Source organism: Pelodiscus sinensis, chromosome 9 (genome assembly GCF_049634645.1).
Source record: "Pelodiscus sinensis isolate JC-2024 chromosome 9, ASM4963464v1, whole genome shotgun sequence".
Classification (NCBI taxonomy): domain Eukaryota; kingdom Metazoa; phylum Chordata; order Testudines; family Trionychidae; genus Pelodiscus; species Pelodiscus sinensis.
In genome coordinates this window covers 39,838,703-39,853,606 of record NC_134719.1, presented here as the reverse complement: position 1 = coordinate 39,853,606, position 14,904 = coordinate 39,838,703, and the positions used below count along the sequence as shown (strand labels likewise).

The 14,904-nt window shown below is 42.6% G+C and overlaps 1 protein-coding gene across 1 annotated transcript in view; it reads right to left on the bottom strand.

Moving 5' to 3' along the window:
- LOC142830640 (uncharacterized) overlaps positions 1 to 14,904 on the bottom strand; it is a 62,861-nt gene that overhangs the window by 13,767 nt on the left and 34,190 nt on the right. Inside the window, exon 3 of the mRNA XM_075937117.1 lies at positions 490 to 623. Within this exon, the coding sequence (XP_075793232.1) occupies positions 490 to 623 (134 nt within the window). The remainder of the gene's footprint in view (positions 1 to 489; positions 624 to 14,904) is intronic.

Here is a 14,904-nt window from a genome sequence, read left to right as displayed (position 1 = left end):
GAGCAGCACGGTCCCAGGCGTGCCCTGCAGCTGCCTGCCGCGGCCACGTGCCGCTTGGTCACCAGGCTGCACGTGGTTGCACGTGCTGCTTGCTGCCTCATGCTATGCAGCATGCAGCTCACGTGGCCTGAGTGACGTCCTCTCCCCGTCCTCCCTCCGGGCACCTGGCTCCCCCCCACCTCCACCCCCCACCCTTTGGGAGTGCAAACAGCACAAACTCACCAGTGGGTTCCTCCCTGGCCTCAGCCTTGGAAGAGCTGCTGGAGGGGGCCTGCTGGGCGGTGGCTATGCTGGCCTCCTCACCGCCGGACGCGCTGGCGCTGTCCTCTCCCTCCCCTGGCTCGGTGGGACGGTTGATGGGAGGGCGCTGGCAGGTGTCCACGGGGATAGCTGGGGCTTCTGGCTGGCTGGCCCAGAAAAGAATTCAGCCGGTTATAATAGGGGCAGGCATCGGGTCCTGCCCCCCTACCCTCAGTGGCCCGCACATACCCCAGCTGAAGTTCTTTAACCTTTGAGCGCACCTGCTCGCAGTTGCGGCCGGGGGGTCCCTGCTGCGCCAGGTTCTGTGCCAGCCGCCTGTAAAGGTCCGCATTACGGCGGCGGGACAGCAGGGCCTCCTCCTCCTGCCACAGGTCCAGGATGGGGCCCGGCGTTTACGGCCCCTGGGGGCTTCCTCCTCTGCGGGTGCAGGTGGCTCACCACCCAGAGCTGCCATGCTGGGCTGAGAGGTGGCTGTTGGGCAGCACAGCGGCACGTGGCAGAGCTGAAGCAGCAGGGTCTCCAGCAGGCTCCTGCCACGGGCGCCCAGCAGCCTCCGAGCTCTTTAAGAGCTCGGGTTAGCAGGAAGTCCAGGGCTCCTACGGGGTCTCGCGGCGTCCAAACTGCTTTTTTCCGTTTCTTCTGCTTTTCCAGAAAAGCTGTCTACACTGGCCCTTTTCCGGAAAAGCTTTTCTGGAATAAGGACTTATGCCCGAGCGGGAGCAGCGTAGCTTTTCCAGAATAGCGGCTGATTTTGTACAGTAGAGCATCGTTGCTTTTCCGGAAATTCAAGTGGCCAGTGTAGACAGCTCGCAGCTTATTCCGGAAAAGCGGCTGATTTTCCAGAATAAGTGTCCCAGTGTAGACACAGCCAGAGTGAACAATTAATCCTTTTAAAATCAACAGGTCTTCTAAGTCGGTGGTTTTCAAAGTGTGAGTTGTGACGCAGTACGGAGTCATGGAATGTAAGGCATTGGGTTATCTTGCTCAGCCTCCCAGGGACTCTAGTCATTCTGGTCAGCATTGCTGACCGGGCCGTTAAAAGTCCACTCAGTGGTGCTGCCTGGCTAAGGCTGGGTTATGACCCTTTCTTTGAAAAACCACTGGGCTAGTCCCAATCGTTTCTGACACTGTGCTGCACTCTGGAAGTGACCGGCAACAGGCCCAGCTCCTAGGTGGGGGGGCCACAGGGCTCTGCACAATATTCCCCTCTCCCCCCACCCTCCCCAATGACCAGCTCCACACTTCCAATGGGTTGGAATTGGCCAATGGGCACTGGGATGGCAGTGCTTGTGGGTGACAGCTGCATGAAGCTGATTGCCCGCCCCCAGTCATTAGGTTCCAGCAGAGGTCCTGGAGGCCTTGGCGGATCCTTGGGCCGTGGCTGCAGTCTCCGGGGTCCGGGCCAGTCGCTGGGATCTGGCAGGGGGTTCTGTCAGCCCAACCCAGTCCTCCCGTGGGGACCAGCATGGCTGGGCCCGTCTCTGCAGGAACTAGGACCAAGCATCTGGCCTGTTCTGCCATCGGGCTTCAACTGAGTGCTGAGCTATTATACCCTGGATCCCACCTCCCTGCTTCCTGTGGGTGGGGCTGGGCCGCCCACCAAGGGTTCTTAGAGGATCCTTCCTCTTCCAGGTCAGAGGGAGGCCTGGTTGTTAGCCTAGACCCCTTGCATAGCCATGTCATTGTTATATTTGTGCGGCAACATGGACTAGAAACCAGCACAGCCATCAGGATGATTATCCCCAGCAAAGGAAAAGACGACATCAGCATTAAGAGCTGTAATTGTACTTAACTGCATCTTTACATCTTAATATCATTTCCAAAGAAATTTGCTTGCCCTTGGTTTGATACTTCACCCTCAGATGATCACAGAGCAAGGCCTCTCCTCAGCACCAGCAGATCCTGTTAATCTCTCACTAAGGAGTGATTTGACAGCCAGGGTCCACCAGTTGCCTGCAACAATGGTGTCATTCCACGTACTGCCTACCAAATATCTTGAAACAGTGTTGTACCTGCAGTATTTTGTTTGGAGTTGTATTATTTTTTTATTGCCAGGGTACATATTTGGGTTGGGCCTGTGTTTCAAACCCAAATTGTCAAAATCATATCTCACTATTGTTTACCATTCGGGTATGTCTACACTACAGCACTAATTCGAACTAACTTAATTTGAATTAGTTAATTCGAAATAAGCTAATTCGAACTAGTGCATCTAGACCTAAAAACTAGTTCGAATTAGCGTTTTGCTAATTCGAAATAGCATGTCCACATTGAGTGGACCCTGAACCGAAGTTAAGGCTGGCCGGAAGCAGTGCCAGCAGGGCATCAGGTTAGGACTTAGAGTGTGGAGCTGCTGCCTCAGGCTAGCCGAGGGCTGTGCTTAAAGGGACCCAACCCCCACCCCAGACAGACAGTTCTCAGGGTTCCCCACTTGCTTGTCTAACTCGATGAGGGACAGCAAAGCAGGAGTGCCTGGAGTGCCCTGAATGAGGAATGAGGAGTAACGGTAGTTCAGACTAGGAAGCCTACTCCGAACTTCCTAGTTCGTGCCACGTGTAGCCGCGTGGCACGGGGTTCGAACCAGCGGGGTTTTAAAAATGGCGGCGCCCAGTTTATGCAAATGAAGCCCGGGAAATTCAAATCCCGGGCTTCATTTGCAAGTGCGGTATGCCTACATTACCCCGCTAGTTCGAACTAGCGGGGTAGTGTAGACATACCCTTAATGACCATAGATAATGCTTTGTATTATAGTTTCCATTGGATGGTTTGCATGTGATACTGAAAAGGACAATGGAACAAAGATTTTGCTTTCAGCCTTATAATGTATTGGAAAAACACTGGTGCTTCAATTTCAAAGTCTCCTTGAAGAAGATCAGGACATTTTCTTGTTAGTGGCGTGATACCATGTGCCTTCTAGTACTGATTTATGCATTTTTAAAATATGGCATTTTTCTGTTCAATCTAATGAATTATGCATGTTGAAAATGCATATTTTAAAATACTGAGTAATTTTCAACCTGTGCTACTACAATACACATTTTTATTATTATTCCAATGTTTTTTCATAGAAAACTGACAATCAAAAGGGTGAGTCCCTCATTTCTACCCAGCTTCAAGAGAGTTGTAAATTGAAAGACATATTGAAAATGGTATGTAGCACTTTAAAGACTAACAAGATGGTTTATTAGATGATGAGCTTTCGTGGGCCAGACCCACTTCCTCAGATCAAATAGTGGAAGAAAATAGTCACAACCATATATACCAAAGGATACAATTAAAAAAATGAACACATATGAAAAGGACAAATCAAATTTCAGAACAGAAGGGCGATGCAGGGGAGGCCGGGAAAGGTAAATGTCTGTGAGCTAATGGTATTACTTTCAGACAGACCCAAGAAAACCAACAATAGAACACAACTTGTCATCACCTACAGCCCCCAACTTAAACCTGTCCAACACATTTCAATAAACTACAGCCTATACTGGAACAGGATACTAAACTCCAACAGGCTCTGGGAGACAGACCCATAGTCTCCTATAGACAACCACCTGACCTCAAGATGATTCTTACCAACAACCACAGGACATACCACACTAATACCAACCCTGGTACCTTCCCTTGCAACAAACTCCATTGCCCGCTTTGCCCACATATTCACTCTGCTGATACCATTATTGGACCTAACCAAGTGAGTTATAAGATCAAGAATACATATTCCTGCGCATCCAGAAATATAATTTATGCTATAATGTGCCGAAAGTGTCCGTCTGCTATGTACATTGGACAAACGTCTCAGACACTTCGCCAAAGGATCAATGCCCACAAAACAGATATTAGAAAGGATCACAAAGAAAAAACAGTTTCTTGCCATTTCAACCAGAAAGGACACTGTCTCAACGACTTAATTACCTGCATCCTGCTTCAGAAGCCTTTTAAATCTGCACTTGAAAGGGAATTCTCTGAACTGTCATTCATGCTAAAATTTGACACTCTACGCGTGGGTCTCAACAAAGACCCTAGCTATCTTACCCATTACAAAGATAGCTTCCCCAATTATCACCTCTAATACCATTAGCTCACAGACATTTACCTTTCCCCACCTCCAATACCATTAGCTCACAGTCATTTACCTTTCCCCTTCCCCGCCCCCCCCCCCCCCCCCGCATCCCCCTTCTGTTCTGCAATGTGATTTGTCCTTTTCATATGTGTTCATTTTTTTAATTGTATCCTTTGGTATATATGGTTGTGACTATTTTCTTCCACTATTTGATCTGAAGAAGTGGGTCTGGCCCACGAAAGCTCATCATCTAATAAACCATCTTGTTAGTCTTTAAAGTGCTACATAGTCCTGTATTTTGTTTCAGCTACACCAGAATAACATGGCTACATTTCTATCAATATTGAAAATGGGGCTTTTGGCTTCTTTCTCCATTCAAAGCAATAGGAGACAGAAAAACATACAAGCTAGTATTTTTCTAGGCAGACCGCTAAATCCCACTTTTGGAACAATACCACCATTTAGCTTATGTTTTATTACAAGCAATCTGAATCTCTCTCACAGATTGAAATTATGCCATATGTGGTTTCACAGCATATATGATGACACTTTTCTCATTTTTTAAAATAGTCATTTGTCCACTATTTTAAAATATTTTATTTTAGGAATTCATGATTAGTTGGGGGTATTTTTATCTCTCAAATTTGAGATGTTGGAACCATATTGAAACTTTCATAATGTCAATGGCTATTTCAAGAAGTGTCCATGTTAACATTAGACTAAACGACATGCTGTTACACCCTATTTAATTACTCATTTTACTTTATTAACTATAAACAGAATTGTTCCGTCTGTAGGAAATTACAGTAGTATATCTCCTGGAGTAAGGTGTGGATTATTGTTTGGCTTTCCATCCTGGTTATTTTCTCTTGGCTCACTACTTTTTCTAGTAGCATTCATCACCTTGCCAAAATGCAGCGCTTTTTCTCATGCCAATCCATCAGCCAGCTAGCATGGGGTGGACTAAAAGCTGCAGCTTTCTCAGAAATTCCACATCTCACCCAGCTTCCAAGAGGTCACAGAAATAGCAAACATGGGACTTCAATCTGCTTCCAAAGAAGTCAGGGGCAAAATTCCTGCTGATTACAGTGGGAGCAGAGAGGCACCAACCCAACTCACACACTGTTTAAACATTAAAGAATTCAAATCCTGATTTTAATCTGAAGTATATAAACCATGAGATGTTGAATTTTATATCTCCATCTTACAATTCAGTGACAAAGCCTGCCATTTCTCCTACTCACATGAAAAAACCTGGCTCTCGTAACAGATTTCAAACCCCCAAGAATATCACAGCAGGTTTGAATTTCACATAAGTCATTGTCCCTTATCTGCGTAAAGTGGTCAAATTCTGTTCTCAGTTGCACTAGCAGAAACATGGAGTAACTTCATTCACTTACCTGGTGAATTCTAGATTCACAGTGGTGTAAATAAAAGGAAATTTGCCTTGGTGTGATCAAATTTTCTCTTTTTCCTTTATATACTATTCTAGTTTACTGAGAAAATATCAACATGCTGAATTAAAAGTTATATAGGACATGAAAGTGAGAATAGACCAGGCCAAATTCAGAGGTGATTTGTAAGTAATGTAAATTAGTCCAACTTAAATTCCCTTATATTAGACTTCCTTCTATTGTTAGATTCCTTTAAAACATCTTATACCCATTTACCAATGCTGAGAGCAAGGTACTCTGAGTGGGCATAATCTAAATACTGAGAAGTCAGAAGAGATAGATGCTCGTGTAAGGGGGCGGGGGTAAATCCTCAATTTCTGTGAGCTGGCATAGCTGCCTTGACTTTAGTAGAATCTTGCCAGTTTATACCAGATGAGGATCAGGGCCACTTTGATGGCCTACTTCATTACAAACCTCTTTTTGGCTACTTTTCTTGATGCACTTTCTCTTCTAGCCCCCAACATATGCATTAAACTAAACTAATGTGGACTCCCTATAAGTAGCTAGACTAAGTGGATGATATTCAAAGATCACTTGAGACAAGTAACGTAAATTACATATTGGTAGGTGGGTGAGAGTTTAAATAAACCAGAGGGAGTCCAGGCGGATATAATTTATAAACTGAGTGAGACAGAAGAAGCTGCAAGTCACTCTAATTTAGATTCCTTCCAGACTTAGACTGATTTAAACCCACTATTGAATTTGACAGTGAGTTTACACATATAGCAAAACCAGAATCCCTGTAATTACAAAATGTTCTAATGGCTGTGGAGTGTAATATTTAAGGGATGTTCAAGTCAGCACATTAATACTTGTGTCTTTTTCAAATCTTTGCCCTTGTTCAGATTCTGACAAGACAGCAGGGCAATTCCTTCTCTGATTTCTATTTCTTTACTTTACTTGGTACTAAAGAAGGGATGTTCAAGTCAGCACATTAATACTTGTGTCTTTTTCAAATCTTTGCCCTTGTTCAGATTCTGACAAGACAGCAGGGCAATTCCTTCTCTGATTTCTATTTCTTTACTTTACTTGGTACTAAAGAAGATTCTGTTTTGCCAGTTCTATCTGATTTAAAAGCTGTGTGTTCTGGACTTAATTCCCTTTGCCCAAAACAATATCAATCTAGTTTCTTGCAAATTGCTACCCTCAGTATCAGGAAATAAAGAAGGATTCTCCACATTTGGTGTAAAAAGGTATTGTATCAGTCTTTGCCAAATCTATAGCATGGAGACTTGGCACATATTTGTTCAGTTTTACATGAATTTTCTTCGGCGGAATACTAACTGGGAATGTCTGCTCTTCCTGAATGCATCATTACCCCTTGGTAGCAATCATATTTATGCAACAAGATGAACTTGTGGTTAAGACACTGGATTAGGGCTCAGGAGTCTGGTTTTGGTTCTGCCACAGACTTTCTGTGTCACCTTGGGCAAGCAACAACTTTTTCTTGTGTCTAAGTTCTCCATCTGTCACATCAAAATTATAACAATTCCCCTCACACACCACCTCACCTGTTACCTGTTTTGTAGACTGTAAACATTTTGGAGAGAGATTGTATCTCATTATGTTTCTACCGCATCTCACATGAGGCAGCAGCTATCTCATTTGCAATCCCTAAATCCAACTTATTATGCAAATTGTTACGGGGTGTGATGCCACCACAGAACAAAGTTCCATATAAGTGTTACACTTGATGCACACTTATGTGTATGGTTTAGATACATTTAATTTGAACCAGGTGTTCTGAAATGATTTTGCACTCAATTTGTACTGCTGCAAGCCTTTCAGATTCCCAGAGAAGTTAGGTTTGCATGTTGCAGCATACAGGCCAGGAATACATGGGTCCTGCTCCTGGCCAAAAAGAAGCTCATCATGCTCTGGATGACGCAAATGTAAATCACAGGTGATTGCTCTGTCTGCTCCACGATTGGAGCAACCACAGGAAAAAATGAGTGGGTGCAGAGCACCTACCTGTACCAAGCTCCCCTGCTTTGCCCATGCCTTTAGTGCACCAGCAGCCCTGCACTTGCCTACTCTGTCCCTTCCCTCCAGCACTTCCAAAGTGCCACAAACAGCTGATTCATGGCATTCATGCTCCAGGAGGGAATGGGAAGAGTGGAGGGAGGTGGGAAAAAGGAATGGCAGGGGTAAGTGCTTAGGGGAAGGGATGGAATGGGGTCAGGGCCAAGATTGGGTGTGGGGGGGAGTGAGAAGTTTACACCTATGATGGAAACTACAGTATTGGATGAAGGCCCAATCAATTGCACTACCATAAGAAAGGGCATGTGTGAAAAAACAACAACGTTGTAAAAAAAGCTCATCAACCTGCTTCTAACGTATTTTGGACCTAACAAGATATATAACAACTTGTATAACCCACTGGGCTATAAACAAAAAGGAATAACAGTCAACACAGGGAAACAGCACAGCAAATAAAAGTTTATTAGGCTTGACAGTGTTAGATATCTGTGAAAAATGTACCTGATGACATTCCTAACATACCCAAGAAGTTAAGTGATCTGTCTGAATTCATTGCATTCCAAATCCAAAACAGGTTTTGCTATTGCTTTAATGGTTGTGCTGTCCATTCACTCTGATTCACTTTTATTATTGCTCAGTAAAGGATGTGCTCTAAGCAGGTTAGGAATGTACCAGCTGTGCCCATTTTATCACATAAACATTATAATAAAATCTGTTACAAAAAAATGCAAGGGAAATAGCAACATAGGATTAGCCATGCCGGATCAGACCATCAGTCCATAAAGTTTGGTATTCTGTCTCCAGAACTAGCAATACCTGATGCGTCAGAAAAACATACTTAATCTATTCTGCACTGCTGTACAATGAAAAAGATCCTTCTTGACCTCTAGGGCAATCAGTTTATGGTCCAAAACTTAAGAGTTATTTAGTCTTATTTTAATATGAAGCACTAGGATAGCCTCTGCAAAGCTGTCCTATACTCACTCCTTCCTTGATGCTAGTTGGCTACTATAATTCTCGATTATGGGAAAAAGAAACATTAGTGCATCATCAAGCAATTAAGCATATGAACATAATCTCACTTTTAATGTAGTAGGTGAGACTGGAAAGTTACATACACTTTATTTTGTATAGGACGCTTATTCCCCTTGCCTGGGTTTTGGACTTTAGATATCCTACTACAAACTCCTTTTTTGTAATAAGATTTTGTATTCTAGTATCTTCCAACAGATGCAGAACTTTACTGGTGACTCAGGGTAATGCCAGAAACTAGGACTCAGGTACACAGACTTATTTTTGCTGACTTGTCCTGATGTCGGACAAGATAGGTCTTATTAAGCATCAAACTACATGGATGTTATTAGCAGGAAAAATGGATTTTACACAATTTTTTGTTAAGGAATGGGACTGTAGATGGTTCGGTATAATTACTTCTAAAAGTAGCTCACTTCCACTTTCCTAGCAAAGACATACTGTATTGGGATGACAGTGAATGCATTCAGATTTGGATTTTACTGCTGGTGTAGTCTAATTAGACAAAGGAGTTAACCTTTGCATCAGTGCACTAGGGACTAGCTGGTATATAACTCTGCTCTTTCTTCCATCATGCTATTCACATCTATAGAAAACGAGCTCTGCTCCCACTCTACCCTGTAACCTTTTCTTTTATTTGTTTTCAACACCTGGGTAGTTCACAAAATGAAGTGTAATGACTAGCACCTCCACGCCAACCTGCAAGAGGCACAGAAACAAATCAAATGCAGCACTGCTTACCTTTTGACAGCTGTAATGAATTAAATTGCATACCCACTTCAATTCATTATGTCCTCCAGGAAAGAGAGTTATATGCAAAATGAGCAATCTAAAAACACATTCTGCATTTTTATTAATGTAACACAGTGAATTGTTTTCTATATTGTAAAACTAATAATCCCTGCCCTCACGGTGCTGCATCATGGCATAAAGCTGTGGTGCCTGCCCAATGAAAAGATGCAAAGAGGCAATATAGGGATCAAGAAAATGTCACCTTCTAAGGCTGACTTAGAAGCCATCAGCCTGTGAAAAATGTATTTCGTTTGTTTAGGTGCCTTCATGTACCTGCCACATCTGTGCCATTTAGTTCCTAAATGAATCTAGTATCCTTTTAGTTTCACTGATAGAAATTATCTTTACTATGCAGCATTCCAATTTCTCACTGTTACTCACTGCCATCTACTGGAATTTTAGAAACTTTCAAGCAAAATATGTGTGTATTGTTAATTCTGCACATGCTCTTCCAAGTCGAATACTCTGCCGCTGCATTTTGCTGCTGTTAAAAAGGTTTCATGATTCTTTTTTTATTTGTAGTTTTCCTTACAGTGAGAGTTAAATTCTGCCCTGTTATCCTGCAGCAGTGCCTAGTGAAGCCACACAGGGGTAACTAAGGGCAGAATTTGCTCTATTATTGTTTTGCCATGTAGCTGTGAGTACAGTTAATATTTTAACAAGCCCTATACTTTCGGTTGGGAGCATTATCCTTTTATCTAAAGGCAATAAATGGGTTAATTTATAGGCTCCATATTTTTTAGAAAGGGAGCAACTCTAACTTTACTTTTAATTTTATCTTATATATTTTGCATGCAAAAACTGAGGGGAAATTGTGTTTTGTATGTACATATTATATCGAGTAAGTGGTGTCCCAGGCTTTGATTTACAGAGACAATATGTGATGATACTAAACAGCTGAGCAGTGTTTAATCTTAGACCTTATCGACTTACCCTATGCATAGCTGAAGACAATATACTTATCACAGTGTCTTCCTCGCAGTAAGGTTAGAGGGAGCTGTTCTCCTGTTGACTCCAACTACTCTTCTCATCCTGGTAGAGTACCGGAGTTTACGGGAGAGCACTCAGAGATTGATTTATTGTGTCTAAGCAGACATGATAAATCAACCACCTGTGGATCGGTCGCTGCAGTGTCAATCCACTGTGCCATGGAAACAAGGCCTTACAGCTAGACAGCCAGAAAAATTGCAAGTTCTCTTTGTATCCAACAATCTGGTGTCAGTAGTTAAGGCATTAAAATGGGAATAATGAGATCTGGGTCCTACTCCTGAGAGTACCAGAGACTTCTCACGTGACACTAAGCAATGCTATGCCTCAATTCCCCCCATTGTAAAATGGTATAAATTATACTTCCTCCTACTTTACCAAAGTGATGTGTGGATAAATTTGCTAATGTTGCAACAGCATCTTGAGATCCATGGAGAAAAGGTGATATAGAATCCAAATGTGGCGGTGGTAGTGGTATTATTTTATTTTATTACTCACAAAAATGTAGGGTTGGAAGGAACCTCAAAACTCCAGTCCCTTGTGCTGAGACAGGACGAAGTAAATCTAAACCATCCCTGGCAGCTGTTTGTCTAACTTGTTCTTAAAAACTTCCAGGACAGGGATTCTACAGCCTTACTTGGAAGCTTATTTCAAAACTTAGCTACCTTTAGAGTTAGAAAGTTTTTTCCCAATATCTTAACCTAAATCTTCCTTGCTGCATATTAAACCCATTACTTCCTGTCCTATCTTCACTGGACATAAAGAACAATTGATCACTGTCTCCTATAATAGCTCTAAACATATTTGAAGACTGTTTTAGGTCTCTCCTTCAATTTTCTTTTCTCAAGGCTAAACATGCCCTTTTTAATCTTTCCTTACGATATATTTTTCAAACCTTTTCCCATTTTTGTTGCTATCATCTGGACTGTATCCAGTTTATTCACATCTTTCCTAAAATGTGGTGCTAGAACTGGACATGGTATTACAGCTCAGGTCTCACTGGTGCTAAGTAGATCAGATCAATTGCCCCTCATGTCTTATGTATTACATCTTTTTAATATACCCTGGAATTATATTAGCCTTTTTGCAGCTGCCTCACATTGTTGACTCATATTCAATTTGTGATCCACTCTAACCCCCACATATTTTTCAGTGGCACGATCATCTATCCATTTATGCCCTATTTTGTAGTTGTGCATTTGATTTTTCCTTCCTAAGTGTAATACTGTGCACTTATCCTTATTGAATTTAATCTTGCCAATTTCAGACCAATTCTCTAATATTTCAAAGTAGTTTTGAATTCTAGTCTTGTCCTCTAAAGTGCTTGTAACAACCCCTATCCCCACCCAACTTGGCGTCAAACACAAATTTTATAAGCATACTTTCCACTCCATTCTCAAAGTCATTAATAACAATATTGAAAAGTACCAGACCCAGAACTGACCCCTTTGAAACCTCACTAGCTATACCTTCCCACTTTGACAGAAACCATTAAATATGGTCTTTCAAGCATTTATGCAGCCACCTTATGTTAATTTCATCTAGATCACATTTCCCTGGTTTACTTATGAGTATATCATGTGGGATTATGCCAAAATCCTTACTAAAAATCATGATGTCTACTGCTCCTCCACCTGCATTAGGCCAGTAAATCATGTCTACTGCTCCCTCACCTGTATTAGGCCAGTAAGTCTGTCAAAGTAGGAACTTAGATTGATTCGGCATGATTTGTTCTTAACAAATCCATGTTGGCTATTATTTATAACTATCTTCCCCTAGGATCTTACAAATTGATTGTTTAATAACTTTTTCCAATATCTTTCCTACTATCAAAGTTAGCCTGAAAGGTCTATAATTCCCCAGTCCTCTTTGTTTCCCTTTAAAAGATAGATACTATGGTTGCCCTTCTCTTGTCCTCTGGGACCTCACCTGTTCTATGTGAGTTCTCAAAGATAATAGCTAATAGTTTTGAGATTGCTTCAGTAGTTCCTATTAAGTGCCCTAGGATGAACTTCAGCAGAGTCTACCAATGTGAATAGATCTAACTTATCTAAATATTCTTTAAGCTCTTTTTTCCCTGTTTTAGCTTCTGTACCTTCCTAAATTCCCTGTGTTGAGTTTCTGGACACCATTAGCCTTTCTAGTGAAGACTGAAGCCAAACTGGCATTAAATACCTCAGCCTTCTTGATGTCATCAGGTATTATCTCCTTCCCCACTAAGTAAAGGACCTATACTTTTTTTCATCTTTCTCTTGCTCCTAATTGTTTTTAATGAATCTCTTTTTATGAACATTTATGTCCCTTTCTACTAGATATGTCTGATTTTTGTCTTAGCCTTTCTGATTTTGTCCTTATATGGTTGTGTTGTCCTTTTGTACTCCCCCTTAGCAATTCATCCATGTCTACCTCTCTTCTGAGATTCCTTTTTTATTTTCAGATTATTAAAGTCTCGTGATAAAACCTAATTAGCCTCTTACTATTTTTATTTTGATTTCTGATTAGATAGTCTGCAATTATGCTTTCAACATAGTGTTTTTAACAAAATGCCAGCTTTTCTGAAGTCCTTTACCCTGAGATTTCTCTTCTCAGGAGATCTTCCCTACAAGTTCTCTGAGTTTATCTGCTTTTTTAAAAAAATCCATAATATTAACTTTCCTACCCTTTCTCTTTCCTCAGAAACATGAAATGTACCATTTTCAGATCATTTTTACCCGAATTGCCTTCCACCTTCAGATCTGAAACCAATTCTTCCCAATTGATCAGAATCAAGTATCCCTGCTTACTGAATCCACTTTCTGAAACTAAATGTTGTTCTGATTACATTCCAAGAAGTTATTGGGCTTTGTCATATTACCTTTACCACAGAGATGTGAATAGTTTAAGTCCCCGTTTACTATCAGGTCTTGTTCGCTATCCTCTGGTACTGCAACAGCATTGGCAACTGGAGCCCTGGTCCTTCAAATCACCACTTGAGCCCCAGGTGGTACACTCTGGTCACCTGTCTGGGCAGGGGCCCAGTGAGGTGAGGGTACGGCAGAGGGCTGGCTCTAGCCATGCCCCTTCTGCCCAAGGCCTCATCCCTTCCTGGAGTACAGAGCCATGCCCCCCGCTCCCACCTTGTTCTGGGACCCAGCAAGTTTGTCAGCTTCCCAATCGATAGCAGATCTCTATAATGGTATCACCTCTATTTGTTCTCCTTTTAGCTTTACACAATGACTTGCAACTGTATGTCTCTCACATCCCTGTGGCTTTCAGACCAATTGTATATATACTTGGTATATAATGCATTATACCCTCATTTTTCCTGTTTGCCCTTCCGGAACCAAGATATACCTCTCTCTACTACTATATCAGCCATGAGATTTACCCCACCCACTCTGCAATGTCAATTAAATAATAATTTAGATTATGTTCTGTGGCAAAACTCTGGCCATGCCCTGAGGGTCCTGCTTCTGGTGGATAGTGTTTGCCTCAGAGGCTTGCTATGACCCTCCGCTCATACTCTTCTTTTCTAGAGGCAAAGATCACACCCTACGGAGCCATAATCTTCATAGGATACGCCAATTTGGGGTGAAACTTACTCTCTCCTGTCAGGGAAAGTCTCTGTAGTGGTGTGGGGACGGTTGGGGAGGAACCGGGCCCATCCACTACTCTAGGTAGTGGCCCAGGAACCCTAAGGCAACAGCAGCAGACAGGGTTTCAGCTACTGCCAATCTGGTAGCTTCTTTTCTGGGCTACTTACCCAAACAATCCCTCCCAGTACCTATTCTCTAGTAGGTGAGCAAGTCCATCCTGCTCCTCCACAGCACTCTGCCTTGCTTGCAAACCACAGCTTTCACCCAATGTACACATTCTCACTCACAGATCTTAAGCTCCTGTCCTCCCTGCAAGGAGACCTGATAAACAAGCCCAAGGCCTTAATGGGCTACAGGTGCTCTGACTAGCCTGCTGCCTCTGGCAAGCTCTTAATTGGCCCTGGGTTCCTGCCTGATTATGCTGCAGCAGGCTCAGCCCTGTTTACTAAGGGTGGAAGGAAACTGTTCACCCAGAGCCCAACATATCTGCCCTCCATTAGAGTGTGACAGCCAGCTGGTCTGGGTCCGTCACAGCACTAATACTGCTACTTCTTGTTCCCATACTTCTCGTATTTGTGTATAGGCATCTAAGATGTTGAGCAGATTCATTTCCCTCTTGTTACTCCAATGACCCATTTGTAATTCTCCATGCCCACTGCCTCCTCTACAATCTAGCCTTCTTTTAAGGTTGCCTTTTTGTGCTTATGGGTGGGATTTTTTTGTCTGTCCCCTTTGAACCTAGTTTAAAGACTTTCTCCCTAAGTTG